The sequence below is a fragment of the Electrophorus electricus genome, chromosome 3, assembly GCF_041902795.1.
Source record: "Electrophorus electricus isolate QZ-2024a chromosome 3, ASM4190279v1, whole genome shotgun sequence".
Classification (NCBI taxonomy): Eukaryota; Metazoa; Chordata; class Actinopteri; order Gymnotiformes; family Gymnotidae; genus Electrophorus; species Electrophorus electricus.
The window spans coordinates 38,394,110-38,407,877 of record NC_137499.1 but is presented as its reverse complement, the minus strand read 5'-3'; the positions used below and the strand labels follow the sequence as shown (position 1 = coordinate 38,407,877).

General features: G+C 39.5%; 2 protein-coding genes and 1 long non-coding RNA gene across 4 annotated transcripts; 1 reads left to right on the top strand and 2 right to left on the bottom strand.

Annotated features, from left to right (window-relative positions):
• Positions 1–125: 125 nt before the first annotated feature.
• syt5a (synaptotagmin Va) lies at positions 126–10,490 on the bottom strand. Of its 2 annotated transcripts, none has more exons than XM_081711483.1 (10): positions 10,375–10,490; positions 8,578–8,745; positions 8,324–8,338; positions 8,026–8,198; positions 7,671–7,763; positions 7,183–7,350; positions 2,848–3,015; positions 2,410–2,527; positions 1,831–1,964; positions 126–1,612 (listed from the first exon to the last, which is right to left on the bottom strand). In XM_081711483.1, the coding sequence occupies exons 2-10, from the start codon at positions 8,741–8,743 to the stop codon at positions 1,403–1,405; spliced, it is 1,245 nt and encodes a 414-aa protein (XP_081567609.1). In that variant the 5' UTR covers positions 8,744–8,745; positions 10,375–10,490; the 3' UTR covers positions 126–1,402. The 2 variants fall into 2 exon arrangements, with proteins under 2 accessions (XP_081567609.1, XP_081567610.1); XM_081711484.1 differs by lacking the exon at positions 10,375–10,490 and adding an exon at positions 9,070–9,204.
• On the top strand, positions 1,841–11,396 carry LOC145657058 (uncharacterized). Its single transcript, XR_014122882.1, has 2 exons — positions 1,841–1,979; positions 10,412–11,396. It is a non-coding gene; the product is annotated as an uncharacterized LOC145657058 (long non-coding RNA).
• Positions 11,122–12,789, bottom strand: LOC113580254 (ferritin, middle subunit-like). The gene is made up of 4 exons (XM_027014685.3): positions 12,514–12,789; positions 12,186–12,332; positions 11,819–11,944; positions 11,122–11,458 (listed from the first exon to the last, which is right to left on the bottom strand). The coding sequence occupies exons 1-4, from the start codon at positions 12,616–12,618 to the stop codon at positions 11,303–11,305; spliced, it is 534 nt and encodes a 177-aa protein (XP_026870486.2). The 5' UTR covers positions 12,619–12,789; the 3' UTR covers positions 11,122–11,302.
• Between the last annotated feature and the right edge of the window lie 979 nt (positions 12,790–13,768).

The following is a 13,768-nucleotide window of genomic DNA, read 5'->3' as shown; positions in this document are numbered from 1 at the left end:
AGGCCTTGGCGGTGAGTGCATCACAAAGCACCAGAGATATCAATACTTGTTGTAATGTTTTGGTCCTGTTTTTGTACTTACAATATTTTCAGAGTACAGTACAAGGACATAAAACAGCATGGTGTTCTTTCAATGCAATACATTTATAGACAAGATGCCAACATACACCCTTCCAGCACACTTATATACAACAGACAATTGAAAACAATTGCCTACATCTAGGCTAAATATGATTAAACTCTTTTTTTTACAACACACAATACAATACATATGCTGTGTTTACATGCATTTGATTATTGTTTTGTGGCATTGCATTTTAATAATGGAACTTGACTCAAACATTCAGGGTTACCTTCCATAAGCTTTTCATGGTACTTTAATGCAATTTTTCCTTTCCTGATCAGGCCCTCTATTTTCAAAAGTGTGACTAGTCTCATTTTGGTACAACACCAACACTAACAATAGCCCTAACCCTAACCCAACAACACAATGCTGCACCTGTGTGTTTTTCCTCCATACACATCACTGCTTATAACAGTTCAATTGCTCAGCAGCTCAACATGGCCAAGCTATTTCAATTTTTAAAGTTTTAAAGTTACCCACAAGAAAGTTGTCACAACTGACTTCTCAAAAGAGATTTTATGGCAACATGAAATGTGTGAGAAAATTAGGCTTGAATGTCTTTTGTCCAAGTGTATGTATCATTTTTTTCCCTTAACTATATGTACGCATACATCACTCATACATAGACATACTCAAACAAGAAAATGCCCTAAATAAACCCCAACACAATAGAAATAGAAATTAAGAAAGCTCCTTATGTGTGGACATTTCTGTTCTGGGTAGTAAGAGACACAGATGGACACAGTGGAATGTGACAAGCAGAATCTTCACAAAGGGTTTAATGAAGGGACAGAGACATGCACTGCTAAAATTGTAGTTCTGAGTCCAGTTGAAGATGTCTGCTGGGTGAGATGCAGTGGTAGGTCAGTGGTTAATGTCTTTGACTATTAATCAAAAGGTTGCCAGTTCAAGCCCTACCATTGTTTGGCCTCTGGGCAAGGCCCTTAACCCTTGCTCAAGTTGTACTCAATCATAATTGTAAGTCGCTTTGGATAAAAGCATCATCTAAAAGCCGTAAATGTAAATCTCTGCACAGGTGTCTAACTCCATTTGCTAGGTCCTCAGGTTTGTGTTTAGCAAGCAGCTATTAGACTGCATATATACTTGAATGGAAAGGATAGCAATACAAGTTGATGTGATTTTGTAAGTGTATATTCTTTATCTATGTGTGGATGTTTTTGCAACAATTTACAGCTCTAAATTGTTTTGCACATGCATGTGGTGGGGGGGTAATGAATAAGTAAATTGGTGTAAGGATTTGTGTCCTGTAGTTGTTTGTCTAGTGGACAGGTGCCTTCAGGGCGACATCCACCTCCTCTTCCGGCAGGAGGGTGTGCCATTGGGCCACAGGACGTCTTGGATTGGCCAGCATGTCGGACCACTGACGCAAGCCCACGCCACTGGCCCCATAGCCAATCCAGCACTTCCCAATGGGATCATTGCTGCCCAGTTTATCATAGTCATACACAGTGATCATCACCTGGACCTTCTGCAATAGACATGATAGAGACAGTGGGTTAGAACTATTAGGGCTGATTATCTACTTATTAACCTGTTTCAAAATTATTTTCTAGTAATAATAATTTAACTAAAAATTGTACCATTTTGGCATGTCTCTGGGCATGTGAAATATTTTTGTGTATATCATTAGTACATTTGTTAGGTTCAGTGCTTTAAGTTCGTACGGAAGATTCATGGTGTTCTTACTTGTATCTGAGCAAAGGGGACCTCAAAACTGAAGCTCTCATTGAAATACGGGTTCAGCGTGTTCTGTTTAACTGTAGTCTTCTTCTTCTTTAGACGTTTTCCATTGTGTTGCAGGATGATCTTCACAAAAGGATCTAAGAAAAGGAAATGTAAGTGCCATTAAATGATTCAAGGCCTAATTAGAGCAATAGTACACGTTACAGTCACAAAGCACAGCATGCTTTAGACATATCTGTGGTTCATCATCCCTGTGTTAAGGACCCCATATAACATGGATTGCAACCTCTTGTCCTGTAGATCTTACCACCATCTTACTATTCTGCAAAGTTTAGTTCTCTTATCTAAAAAAAAACATCCAGTTAGTTAAAGTATTCAGTACAATTTGGATTTTAGAGCAAGACATGTTTAAGAGCAACATTGCAAAGGATCAGATCTCCAGAGTCAGAGTTGGAGACCCCTGCCACAGACTTTGTATTTGTGGCTTTTCCCCACTCTAACATATTTAACTCTACCAAGTGCTTCAGATTTAACTCATGAGCTGCACCAGGCACATCCAGAGGAAATAAATGCATCACAGACCTGATAAACCACCCACATCCATCTTCTTCAGGTTCTTGGCCTCCATCACACAGACAGTCAGCTTTCCAGAGGTAGGAACGTATCGCAGGGAGATGCAAATATCACCTAGTTTTTCTTGCTGTTAAGAAAGCAGGAAAGTAGGTGAATGAATGTTCCAAACCATTGGTTTGCAAATGCCCTTGACCCCTTGCTCTGCACATTTTCATGCTTTTACTACTTTTACTAGTCCAAAACTCAAGGATCAGCAGTCAGGCCACATTCTTTCCTCCCCCAGCTCCCACCCTCCCTCAGCTAGTTGATCAGTAGTTCTACTGTCCTTGACCACCTGGCTGTGCTGAAAACCCTGGTCTGGATGATGAACACTATGGACTGGACTAAGAACTCTGCTCCACCAGAGTGACAGCTTTGCACTGATGGGGGGGAAAAAAGATGACTTACCTGTTCTTTGTCTCCTCCAATCAGGTCTCTCCACTCATGGATAGGCTGAGCCAAGTCTATGCTGTTCATGGGTATTTTGATCTCTCCAATCACATCATGCTTACCAAAGCGATCAAAGTCAAAGACTTGCAAGACCAGAATCTGTCCAGCCAGGTCATTGAATGGGACCTGAAAACAGATAATGAGAGTCAATAAGATATTTATGTGTACTTTATTCACACATTTACAGCATTTAGTAGGCAGTCTTGTCCAAATCAGCTGTCACCTTCAAATCTTTATTCTAGTACAAGTAGGCCATATCATTTAAACCAACTGCCTAATATTGTGTAGTTCCCCCTCGTGCCACCAAAACAGATCTAACCCATCAAGGCATGGACTCTATAAGTGTCATGTGGTATCAGGGACCAAGATGTTAGAAGCAGATCGTGTAAGTTGTGAGCTGAGGCCTTGTGAACCAGAAGTTGTGAGATCATACTTGTTTTTTCAGCACATCACACAGAGGGTCAATCAGATTAAAATATTTGGAACTTGGAGACCAAGTCAACACCTTCAACTCTTTATCACATTCCTTAAACCATTCCTGAACAATTTTTGCAGTGTGGCCCATGACAAAGTCACTCGGATCCTTATGTTTGTCCGTTTTTTCCTGCTTTCTTGTTTTAAACACACACACACACACACACACACACACACACACACACACATACACACACACATATATATATATATATATATATATATATATATATATATATATATATATATATATATATATATATATATATATATATATATGATGATTATCCGTTCAGTCGGACCCGACTTTCGGACACTTTGAGACATAATTTTCCAAGCTTTCCTATGTCTGAGAGCTTCTATCGGTTCTTTCATTTGCATGTTCATGTCATCCTTGATTGTATCTAACCAACGTGTTCTTTGGCGTCCTCTTCTTCTGGACCCACTGGCAATGCCGAGCATTAATGATGTTCCCCAGGAATTGGCTCGCATGACATGTCCGAAATAGAAGAGCCGCTGCTTGGTGATTTTGCCCTCTAATGATGTTCTTGGTTTGAGATGCTCTAGAACCGTTCTGTTTGTGACCATGTCCGTCCACGAGATGCACAGCATTCGCCTCCAACACCATAGCTCAAAAGCATCAATTTTCCTTCTGTCTGCCTTTTTCAGGGTCCAGCTTTCACATGCATACATGAAAATTGGAAATATGATTGCATTGACCATGCGGATCTTTGGTGCGATGGTAATATCTTTACTCTTCCATATCTTTGCCATCCCTTGCATTGCACTGTGGCCAAGTGCGATTCTTCGTTTGATTTCTGGCCCTGATTCGTCAATGCAGTTGATCTTGGATCCTAGGAAGATGAAGTCTTGAACTGATTCCATTTTTTCATTGTCGATTTTTATGTTGACTCTACCATTGCCTGTTGTCATCATTACTTTTGTTTTCTTGATATTCAGGTACAGTCCCATGCGTTCACTTTCTTCTTTGACAAGTCAGATCAAATATTTTAGGACTTTTATGCTTTCTGCAAGCAAAGTTGTGTCATCAGCATATTGAAGATTATTGATATTTCTCCCACCAATTTTCATTCCAATTGATAATTCATCCAAATGGCATCTCCTCATAATCTTTTTGGCATACAGATTGAACAGGACTGGCGATAGAATGCAGCCTTGTTGCACACCTTTCTTGATCTCAAACCAGTCAGTGTTACCAAAAGCTGTTCTGACTCTAGCTTCTTGTCTTGTATAGAGCAACTGAATTAGTTTTACCAGATGTCCTGGGATGCCCATTTCCTTCAGACATTTTCACAGCTTGACTCTGTTCAACACAGTCAAAAGCTTTGCTATAGTCAATAAAACACATGTACATATCCTTTTGATATTCACAGGTCTTCTCCATAATCCAGAGCAAGTTTGCAATTTGATCTCTAGTTACGTGTCCCTTACGAAATCAAGCTTGGACGTCTGGGAGCTCCCTTTCAGTTAATGTAGCCATGTATTTCTGAATACTCTTCAGGAGAATTTTACTTGCATGTGATATGAGTGCGATGGTCCAATAGTTGCCGCATTCTTGCATATCATCTTTTTTTGTCTAATGAAACAAAGAGATCTTGTCCAATATTTGGGCTATGATTTAGTCTTCCAGATCTGTTGGCAGAGTGTTGTTAACACTTTGGTTGGCACTAGTTTGAGTAATTCAGCTTGTATGTTATCAGTGCCTGGTGCCTTCATGTTTGATAGTTGTTTCAGAGCCCAGGTTACTTCTTCCTACAAAATATCTGGCTCTTGCTCAATTATGTCTTCCTGAACAGCTTTTTGATTTGCTTGATTGCCCGCAAATAATTCTATTGTATATTCTTGCTACCTTTGCTTTATTTCATCTTCATTCTGCAATACTTTGCCATTCAAATCTTTGATCGCCGCTGCTTTGTGAGGTGCAAAGGGTGCCCGTGCCTGTTTAATATATACAAAGAGCTCCCAAGTGTGGCCATGCTTGTTAGTATCTTCCAATTTAGTGCACCGAGTATTCCAGTAGTGCTCTATATCACGCCTGACTTCCCTTTGAAATTCCACATTCAGCAATCTGAATTCAATGCTCTTTCCTGTGGATTTGGCTGCACATCTTTTGTTGGCAATTTCAGTCGTCGCATCTGAGAGCCATTGCTGTTTTTTGGGGGGTTTTTTGTGGAACAGTTTGCTTTGCTGTGTCTGTTATAATTGATTTCATTCTTTCCCACAGTTCATCTGGATCTTTTGCGTTTGTGTCCAGTATCTGAAATCTATTTTTTATTTCAACTGCATATTGAACTGGGATGTTATTTGCGTCAAAATGTCGCATTTCAGGAGACCGTTTGATGATGTTAAATCGTAGTTTGATTCGTGCAACAAGCAGCTGATGGTCAGAACCACAATCTTCACTAGGGAGTGTTTTGACTGCTTGCAATGAGCTCTTCCATCATTGTTGACACAGAAAGTAGTCAATCTGGTTGTGGGGTTGTCCATTTGGACCTGTCCATGTATATAGATGGCGTTTTGGTTGCTCAAATCACATTTGCAATCAGATGATTTTCCTGACAGCATTGAATCAAATGGTCACTAGCCTCATTCCATTCTCCTAGTCTGAATTTTCCTATAAACTCGTTTTTCCTGTCCCGTACCTACTTTTGCATTGAAATACCTAGCAATGAAGATGGTGTCCTTGGCAGGGACTTGGTCAATTGCTTGCTGGAGATCCCCATAGAATTTTTCTACATCTTCTTCTTCTGCATCCATGGTGGCACATAAACCTGCAGGATCGTAAGTGAGTGAGGCTTTGCATTGAAGTAAACAGAAATTACTCTGTCCCTGATGGCGTTAAAACATTGGATGGCCTTACTGATTTTCCTATTTGCTATAAGGGCTACTCCATTGTGTTTGATGTTATAATTTCCAGAGTAGTAAACTCTGTAATTATCGCTGTTGAGATAGTCAGTGCCTTTCCAGTGTAGCTCGCTAATACCAAGAATATCAATGCTGAGTCGTTCCATTTCAGCTTTGACTATTTCCAGTTTGCCTGTATTCAGGCTATGGACATTCCAAAGTTGTGAGTCTTCGTTAAATGCAAGCAATTTCTTTCACCTGGGGTAGCATCAGCAGACTGGAGTCCAAAACGCTTTGTCCAGCTCACATCATTAAATCCCAGGATACTTGAAATTCGTCCTTGTTCTTCTTCTTCCCTGGTCGATTGTTGGGTGCTTTCCAGCCCAGGGGGCCCACCTTCCGGCAGCATATCTGAGTATCTTCGATTTTGTTCCATAAAGTATATTGGCAATAATAGTGGAGTAGTTTGCCATTGTTTTCTCCACCCCTCCTCATTTATCTGGGCTTAGAACCGGCATGTAGCTGTTGTCAGCCACATGGCTGGTTTTTTATATATATATATATATATATATATATATATATATATATATATATATAATGTATATGTTGTGTGGGTTGTGTGGGTGTGATTCTGAAGCTCTAGCAGATTAAACTATTTTATATTCACAAATGTTGATATCATAACATTCATGGGAATATAAGTGTATTAAATTTTGTATTGACATTAGAATATTAATCTGACTCTTATATTCATATACTGATGCTGAAGGTTTAAATTACAGTATCTGGATTGGGTGTGTTTTACTGGTAATATAATTTTTCTTCTAGACTGGAGCTGGACATCTGTGGTTTATATTTCTTCATATACTTCTCTGTTTTCAAGAGTCTAAATGATAAATGATAACTTGCCAGCCAGACAGTCAGACAAATGAAATGAGTGAATGGAGCCCACACCTTGAAACTGAAAGTCTCATTGAAAACAGGACACAGGTTCTTGCGTTGAATTTTTGTCTCAAACTTCTTCTTTTTGTCAGGGAGCATGTACACTTTGACGTAAGGATCAGAGGTTCCACCTATATCCATAGCAGCAAGGTCCTGGGCTTGAAGGATGCCAACGATAAACTGAATAAAACAGGGTGAAAAGTGAATGTTTAGGATGGCAAAATATACAACATTAATATGTAAAACAGAAATATAAATACAATAAATCAGACATCACTCAGAAGTGCCACACATTTTCAGACAGATTCTTTATCCCTGAACCAATCACATTCCATTTTTCAAGTCAACATCATGGTTAAATTGAAATTATCCAGATTTTATTTGCTAGAATAAAGAGTATGACAAGCCATGTACTTAAAATAGATTACTTACTGCTAAGTCAGTGCCATTAAAAAAAAAAAAAATCACCTCTCTCTCTTTCTCCTCATGCACTCACACACCTGATTCTCTGTGAAGTTGTAGTCCAGTGTGTATTCCAGTTTTCCAAAGTATGCATGCTCTTTTTCCTCCCCCGCTTCCTTCTTAGTCTCCTCCTGAAAAGATTGCATTATTATCATTTAAAACATTTAAGTCAGAGATTCAGGGGAGCAGAGAAATGATCATACTCCGCTGGGCTTGGATGCTTAAGGACCAGAGATGGTACCCCTGGTCGATGACATTTCCCAGGTTATAGTTTTTATTCCTGGCTTGTAGATTTTATCCTGCATGTCTAAAAGAATCCTAAAACCTTCACAGACTTGATTTATGCCAGAATTTCCCACAAAGCACTAATTTATACTTTGTTCACTATCTCACCTGAGCTGGCTTACCACCTCCCTCGTTTTTCCTCTGCACATGCCCAGCTTTTCTCTTTCTTGCTTTCTTGGGGGGGTTTTTCCCTCCTAAGCCCTTCTTATACATGCAAAAGGCAAAGCAGCCAACCAGGGCAAGGACCAGAACCACTATAGCCCCAACGGCCCACATGGGCACTGAGAAAGGAAAAAAATAAAGAAGTGATTGATTGCACGCATGCATACATGGATGATGGATGGATAAGTATGAAATGGCAAAGGAAAATGGAAAAAAATGAAAAGAAATAGTTATCAGGACTTACATCTAATCTTGTGATCTGTGATGATGGATAGAATACATGCAATTATTGGAATAAAGAAATAAGTGAGAGTTATCATGAAGACAGAAACTCACGCATAATTTTAAATGATATACAAAATAATCAAGAATATTTCATTTGGAATCAAAGGTTTTCTTTATATGGTATGGTAAAATATGGTATATCCCTTTTTGCAAATGGTAAATGGAAAAACTTCTTTATTTAAAGAAGTTATGTTATCTAGGCATGTTACTCACTTGGAAGGTGCCCAAGCTCATTGAAAAACCTGTTCTTCATTTCCATGAAGTTGTGGGAATGGTGAGCAGGGAGATGGTGAAATGGGGGAAGGGTGAACTCTTCCTCAAGCTCCCCCTCATGCTCAGCTGCCCGCTGCATGCGGTGGTGCGGGATGACCAGTTGCATGGCTGATCAGACGTGGAAGAAAAACAGAGCACATTCAAAGTCCCAGTCACAAAGCAAAAGATTACACAGATTACACACTGCATTTTCTACTTCTGACCCAAAATTCTACCCATCTGTTTTAACTTGACCCCTTTTTTCATATTAGCCCAAAGTTATTGTCTCTATCCTTCTATTCTCTGCCCTGTCTCTTTCTCTCCATCCCTCCTGATATTGCTTTCCTCATATTTCAGCCCCTCTCTCCTCTCTACCTATCTCACCCAACAATGCTGGTACAAATAGTCCTACTGTCAATTCTCAGAGACACACTATGAAGTCCACATACACACCCAGATGCTAGTAATCCAACCATGGTAGATGAACACAGGACACACATATAACAAGCACATTAGCACAAAAGAACATTTGGTAAGACATTTGATAATAACATAAGCAAAAATACAGTAACTATGCATGAATGTGTATTCTTTCTCTCACACACAAACTTAGGCAATGTCCCACCACACCACACTATCCTTCTTTCACTTCCAACAGACACATAATGAGATTAATTGCTCAAGGTAATCCAAAAATCCCAGGATTAAGTCAATGAAGAATAGCTCGGTCCCTTTTTGGCTCCGGCTATGTTTCTACATACCAAGCTAAGCACTCTGGCCACCACCAAATTGCTAATCAGTCTGAATCGTAGCAACATGCTCTGCCTGAGTTTGCCTCATCCACAGTGATCTTCTATGCAAACCCTGTAACTGTGAAGACTGCAAAAGTGAGCCTGCAGTTAAAGTATAAAAGGATTGTTCATTGGAAATAGATGAAATGCTGATTGTAGCAGTCAAGGTCAACCTATTCATGACCCATGCTGATGCAGATGCTGAACATTAAGGACATTCGCAAAACGGAACTCATGAGAGTTCACTGCTTCTGACTAACTTCCCATGTAGAGACAAAACTAGTACAGGTTCCAGCAAGCCCCAGCTCTCACAGAATCCCCAACTGTAGGGATGATCATGTATCATGTGCAGCTGTTTCTAATGGAAACAGTAGCCTCACAACAGCAGATGAATCCACAGAGCTTGTTTCTGTTGTTTGTTTTCCATGCTTAGTCCACCCTTGGCTAAAACAATGCAAAGTACTTGTAAGCCCCAAAAGTGTAAAGAAGGAAATGGAGGGAAGAAGGCAAAGAGGCGTAACATGCAGATGCTGCTCATCGCAGGAATAACGCGTTACCACGACAAACGTTTACGCACACGTTTTATGCACATGCATATGACTTTTTTTTCCTTGGTAAAACTTTACACAGGCGCTGCAGGTATTGCGTGATCTAATATTCAAAAACATGTAAAAGGAACATAATTTGTATCTTGTCCCATTATATGACAAAGACTTAGTCAGACGTATTAAAGACTTATTAAACTATCTTTTTTTTTTTATCCCAGTTTTATAAGGGATAATTTGGTGGCTGTTACTGTGAGATTTCTCTATATTCAGATCAACATATCATGACTGATCTCACAAGCGACATGTCTGCACTCCTAGTAAGCTCTGCAATTAGATCTCCATTTATAGGCCTATGCAATACTTACATAATATTATAGAGATACTCTATAAGTTATTAATTCTCAAGCACAACATTTTACCTGATGATGGCCTCCTGTCGCTCTCTGTCTTTTACAGATGGATACTGGACATCTCTGCTTTCACCGAAGAGGATTTTTCCACGCCACCCACGCTCGTCCCTTAATCTCCGTGCCATGCCCTTCCATGACAGACTTATTATCCATCCTATAATCTCTCCCTCACACACAGATTCCTTTTTCTCTCATTCAGTTGCCAGTAAAGCTGTGTAGGTCCCCCAACTGCATACATGGTTATTGCACCCATAAACAATAGCTAGAAAGACAGATTATTTTGTATGCCTCAACCTTGGGCATTCTAGTGTTAAATGTATGCTATAACTACACATTTTAACTGCAACCTGGTTGTCATGTGTACAGAAGCCCTCCCGAGTCACCCTAAATCAGATTTTCAACACACTAACCTTTATTTACCTAGTATAATTTCACTGAGATTAAAAAGCTCTTGCATCCTGGCCAAGGCATACTGTACTGCAAAATCATGGCCTTTTGAACAGGGTATAAATGTTAACCATTCTTCTAAAGCTTTTTCTGTCTGAAAAGGGTAAACTATTAATGGGAATGCATTATAGGAATACCATCTTATGAAGCCAATGGATCCCAGACCTCTCTTCCATCTAGGGGGGGGGGGGTGGATTGGATTACCTTTTAGAGACAGTCAAATCCCAGTTATCTGAATGGCATCCTACAGTCCAATACAGGTACATCTAGAGAACATCAAGTCTTTAAAATACTAAGTCGGACAAGATCTCAGCTCAAATGTTTTATTCAGAATCATACATTATACTTAGAAAGCCAACCAGGCAATGTGACAATAAGACACAAGTGCTCAAAGACTTCTGTAACTTCTGCCATTTTGTATTAGTTTGTACATTTTTGGTAGACTTCCAATTTGATTTCTGCAGGCCCTGATCAAAGCCTGGTGCTGGATTTAGCTCTTGCTGCCCAGGGTGTGCTTGTCAAACAGGTACTCGGCCATCCTGTTGTTGCCAGCGTCCATCTTGCTGAGGTTGGTGATGTGGTCACCCAGCTTCTTGATCATCTCCACCTGCTCATTCAGGTACTCGGACTCCAGGAAGTCACACAGCTGGAGGACAGCAAATAAGTCAGACATAAAAAGTACATATTTGTGGCAAATAAAGAGGCACTATGCAATCAGTGGCACACTGAGAAGCAGACATTTTGTCTCAGAAGTAGAACAGACACCTTTCCCCATTTGATGATCACATGCAGTAGTGTCTACTGCAAGCTGCATGAATTGCTACAAATACTGCATTACATTTTTTAACCAGGTTGAAAATTACAATGGATAAAAGCATACAAGTCAAATGGAGAGAATTCTTCATTATCTACATTTTTAATAAATCCAAATTTCTAAAATAGAGTTGGCCTATTTGGAGGGAAACACACGCACACGAAAGGGAGGCAAGGGGGGGAAACGACTCACATGAGCATCACCCTTTTCAGAGGCAAGCTTGTGCAGGTCCAGCAGAGCCTGGTTCACCTTCTTCTCCAGCTGCAGAGCACACTGGAGAGCTTCCAGTCCAGTGCCCCACTCATCTCGCTCAGGTTTCTGATGGAGGAAGCCACAATGGACCTTACCCCATTACCCAAACTTCATAAGCAAGATACAATCTAACCTCATTTTTTTTCACTAAGGTTCTTCATTATTGTCCATCTGCAAGCTTTTTGTATTGTACAAGAGCTTAAAATCAACTTTACCTTCAACACATTGCAAAAAGTTGCAATAGGTTGAAGGTAAAGTTGATTTTACGATCTGCGATTGGATTCCATATTGACAATTTGTCAAGTACCTTGACATCCTGGAGGAAAATGCGGCCGCCCCTCTTGTTCTGGAAGGACATGAACTTCTCCGCGTGCTCACGTTCCTCGTGACTGTTCTCCTTGAAGAAATGGGAGAAACCCTCGAGGGCGACGTCATCGCGAGAGAAGTAGAAACCCTGTTTAATGTGGAAAACAAAGTAAGGCAGTAGTAAAAAATGAATCATAGTTAAATGCCCCCTAGCAAGTTTAAATGTTGCCTACGTCTACGTATTAGCTACGTAATGTAGCTAATAGTAAGTAACGTGTTACTTAGACGTTACCCAATTGCGTGAAATTAAGATATTTTTTAACACTCACCATCGAGCTGTAGGTGTAGGAGGCGTAAAGCTCCATGTTAACAATCCGGTTAATAGCGGCTTCAGAGTCGCGGTGATAGTTCTGACGAATCTGAGATGTCTCCATTTCGACCGATTTTGTTTGTTTGTTTTTTTCTTATCAAGAAACAGTACAAAAATAAACTATTATTCTGTTTAAATTTGAAAGAGTTAATAATACAGCGAAAGAAATAAGTTCCGTTCAAGCACTGTTGAAGCAAGAACCTCTTACAAGTCTTCCGAAGGTTAAGATAGAAGAGCGCCTGGTCCGTTTTTATTATCACAATGGAAAACCATGCGGCTGTAGCCAACCAGTGAAATGCCAGAAAACAATGAGGACCCACGCGGGCAGGTGGAGGGGCAAAAAAAAAAAAAAAAAAAAAAAAAAAAAAACCTGCTGACAAAAAGACTCATTAAGTGGTTATTAGGCAAGTTACAAAAGGCAATAATAGTTTAACATTAATATTATATTTAAAGTTAAATCGTTAAACCTTTGAACAATTTTGGTTGTCTATATTCCAGAGCTTGTTAACTGCGCGTAGGCATTAATCCCCAATAACCCAATGGCCTCCTTTGAGTCGAAAACATAAAGAGAGGTGTATTATTCATACTATCACTGGTATATTTACTACTATATTTATTTACTTACTTATTGCCACTGAAAGACAAAAGTATCACTGGATATAGTGTCTTGGTACCACCAATAAAAAACAAACAAAGCACCTTGTTTGTTGTTACCCTGTAGAACTTTATAAGTTGCGATATTTCAAGGGGCTCTTTAGAGAATAAAGCCATTTAAGCCTACGTCAAGACGATAACAAAATGCTGGATTCGACTGGACTTGGTCCAAACCACACGATTCAAAATTGAATTGATAATAAATCATTTTCTAACCATTTAATGTAAAGTATCAGCGAACATAGCTGTGAACGAATTAAAAATTGTTTAGGATTTGAGTGCAATTCAGTATCCAAATGTTTAATTTTAAACTGTGAAAAGGTCAAAAAGGTGCACACTAAAAACTGTCCTCCAGTGATTATGAAGCTGTTACGAGACACTTCAAAGAAAATGCTGAAAAAAGGGCATATCACATTCACTCCGGACTCGGGCTGATGTAGACTAAAAGTGACTCAGCAAAACATTATCTGTATGCAATTTGAATACACACAAGAAATTCAGAGATAATAAGTGATAATAATAAGGTAAAAGTTTTTTTTATCATTTTTAATTTCATTTTT

Excerpts from the sequence above, each read along its gene's own strand:
- LOC113580254 (XM_027014685.3), bottom strand. The coding sequence starts at position 12,618 with ATGGAGACATCTCAGATTCGTCAGAACTATCACCGCGACTCTGAAGCC. Across the intron at positions 11,945-12,185 it reads TTTTCCTCCAGGATGTCAAG|AAACCTGAGCGAGATGAGTG; the intron begins GTACTTGACAAA and ends TTCCTCCATCAG. Across the intron at positions 11,459-11,818 it reads CTGAAAAGGGTGATGCTCAT|CTGTGTGACTTCCTGGAGTC; the intron begins GTGAGTCGTTTC and ends GCTGTCCTCCAG.
- syt5a (XM_081711483.1), bottom strand. The coding sequence starts at position 8,743 with ATGCAACTGGTCATCCCGCACCACCGCATGCAGCGGGCAGCTGAGCAT. Across the intron at positions 7,351-7,670 it reads ACAACTTCACAGAGAATCAG|TTTATCGTTGGCATCCTTCA; the intron begins GTGTGTGAGTGC and ends TGTTTTATTCAG. Across the intron at positions 2,528-2,847 it reads TTGGAGGAGACAAAGAACAG|CAAGAAAAACTAGGTGATAT; the intron begins GTAAGTCATCTT and ends CTTTCTTAACAG.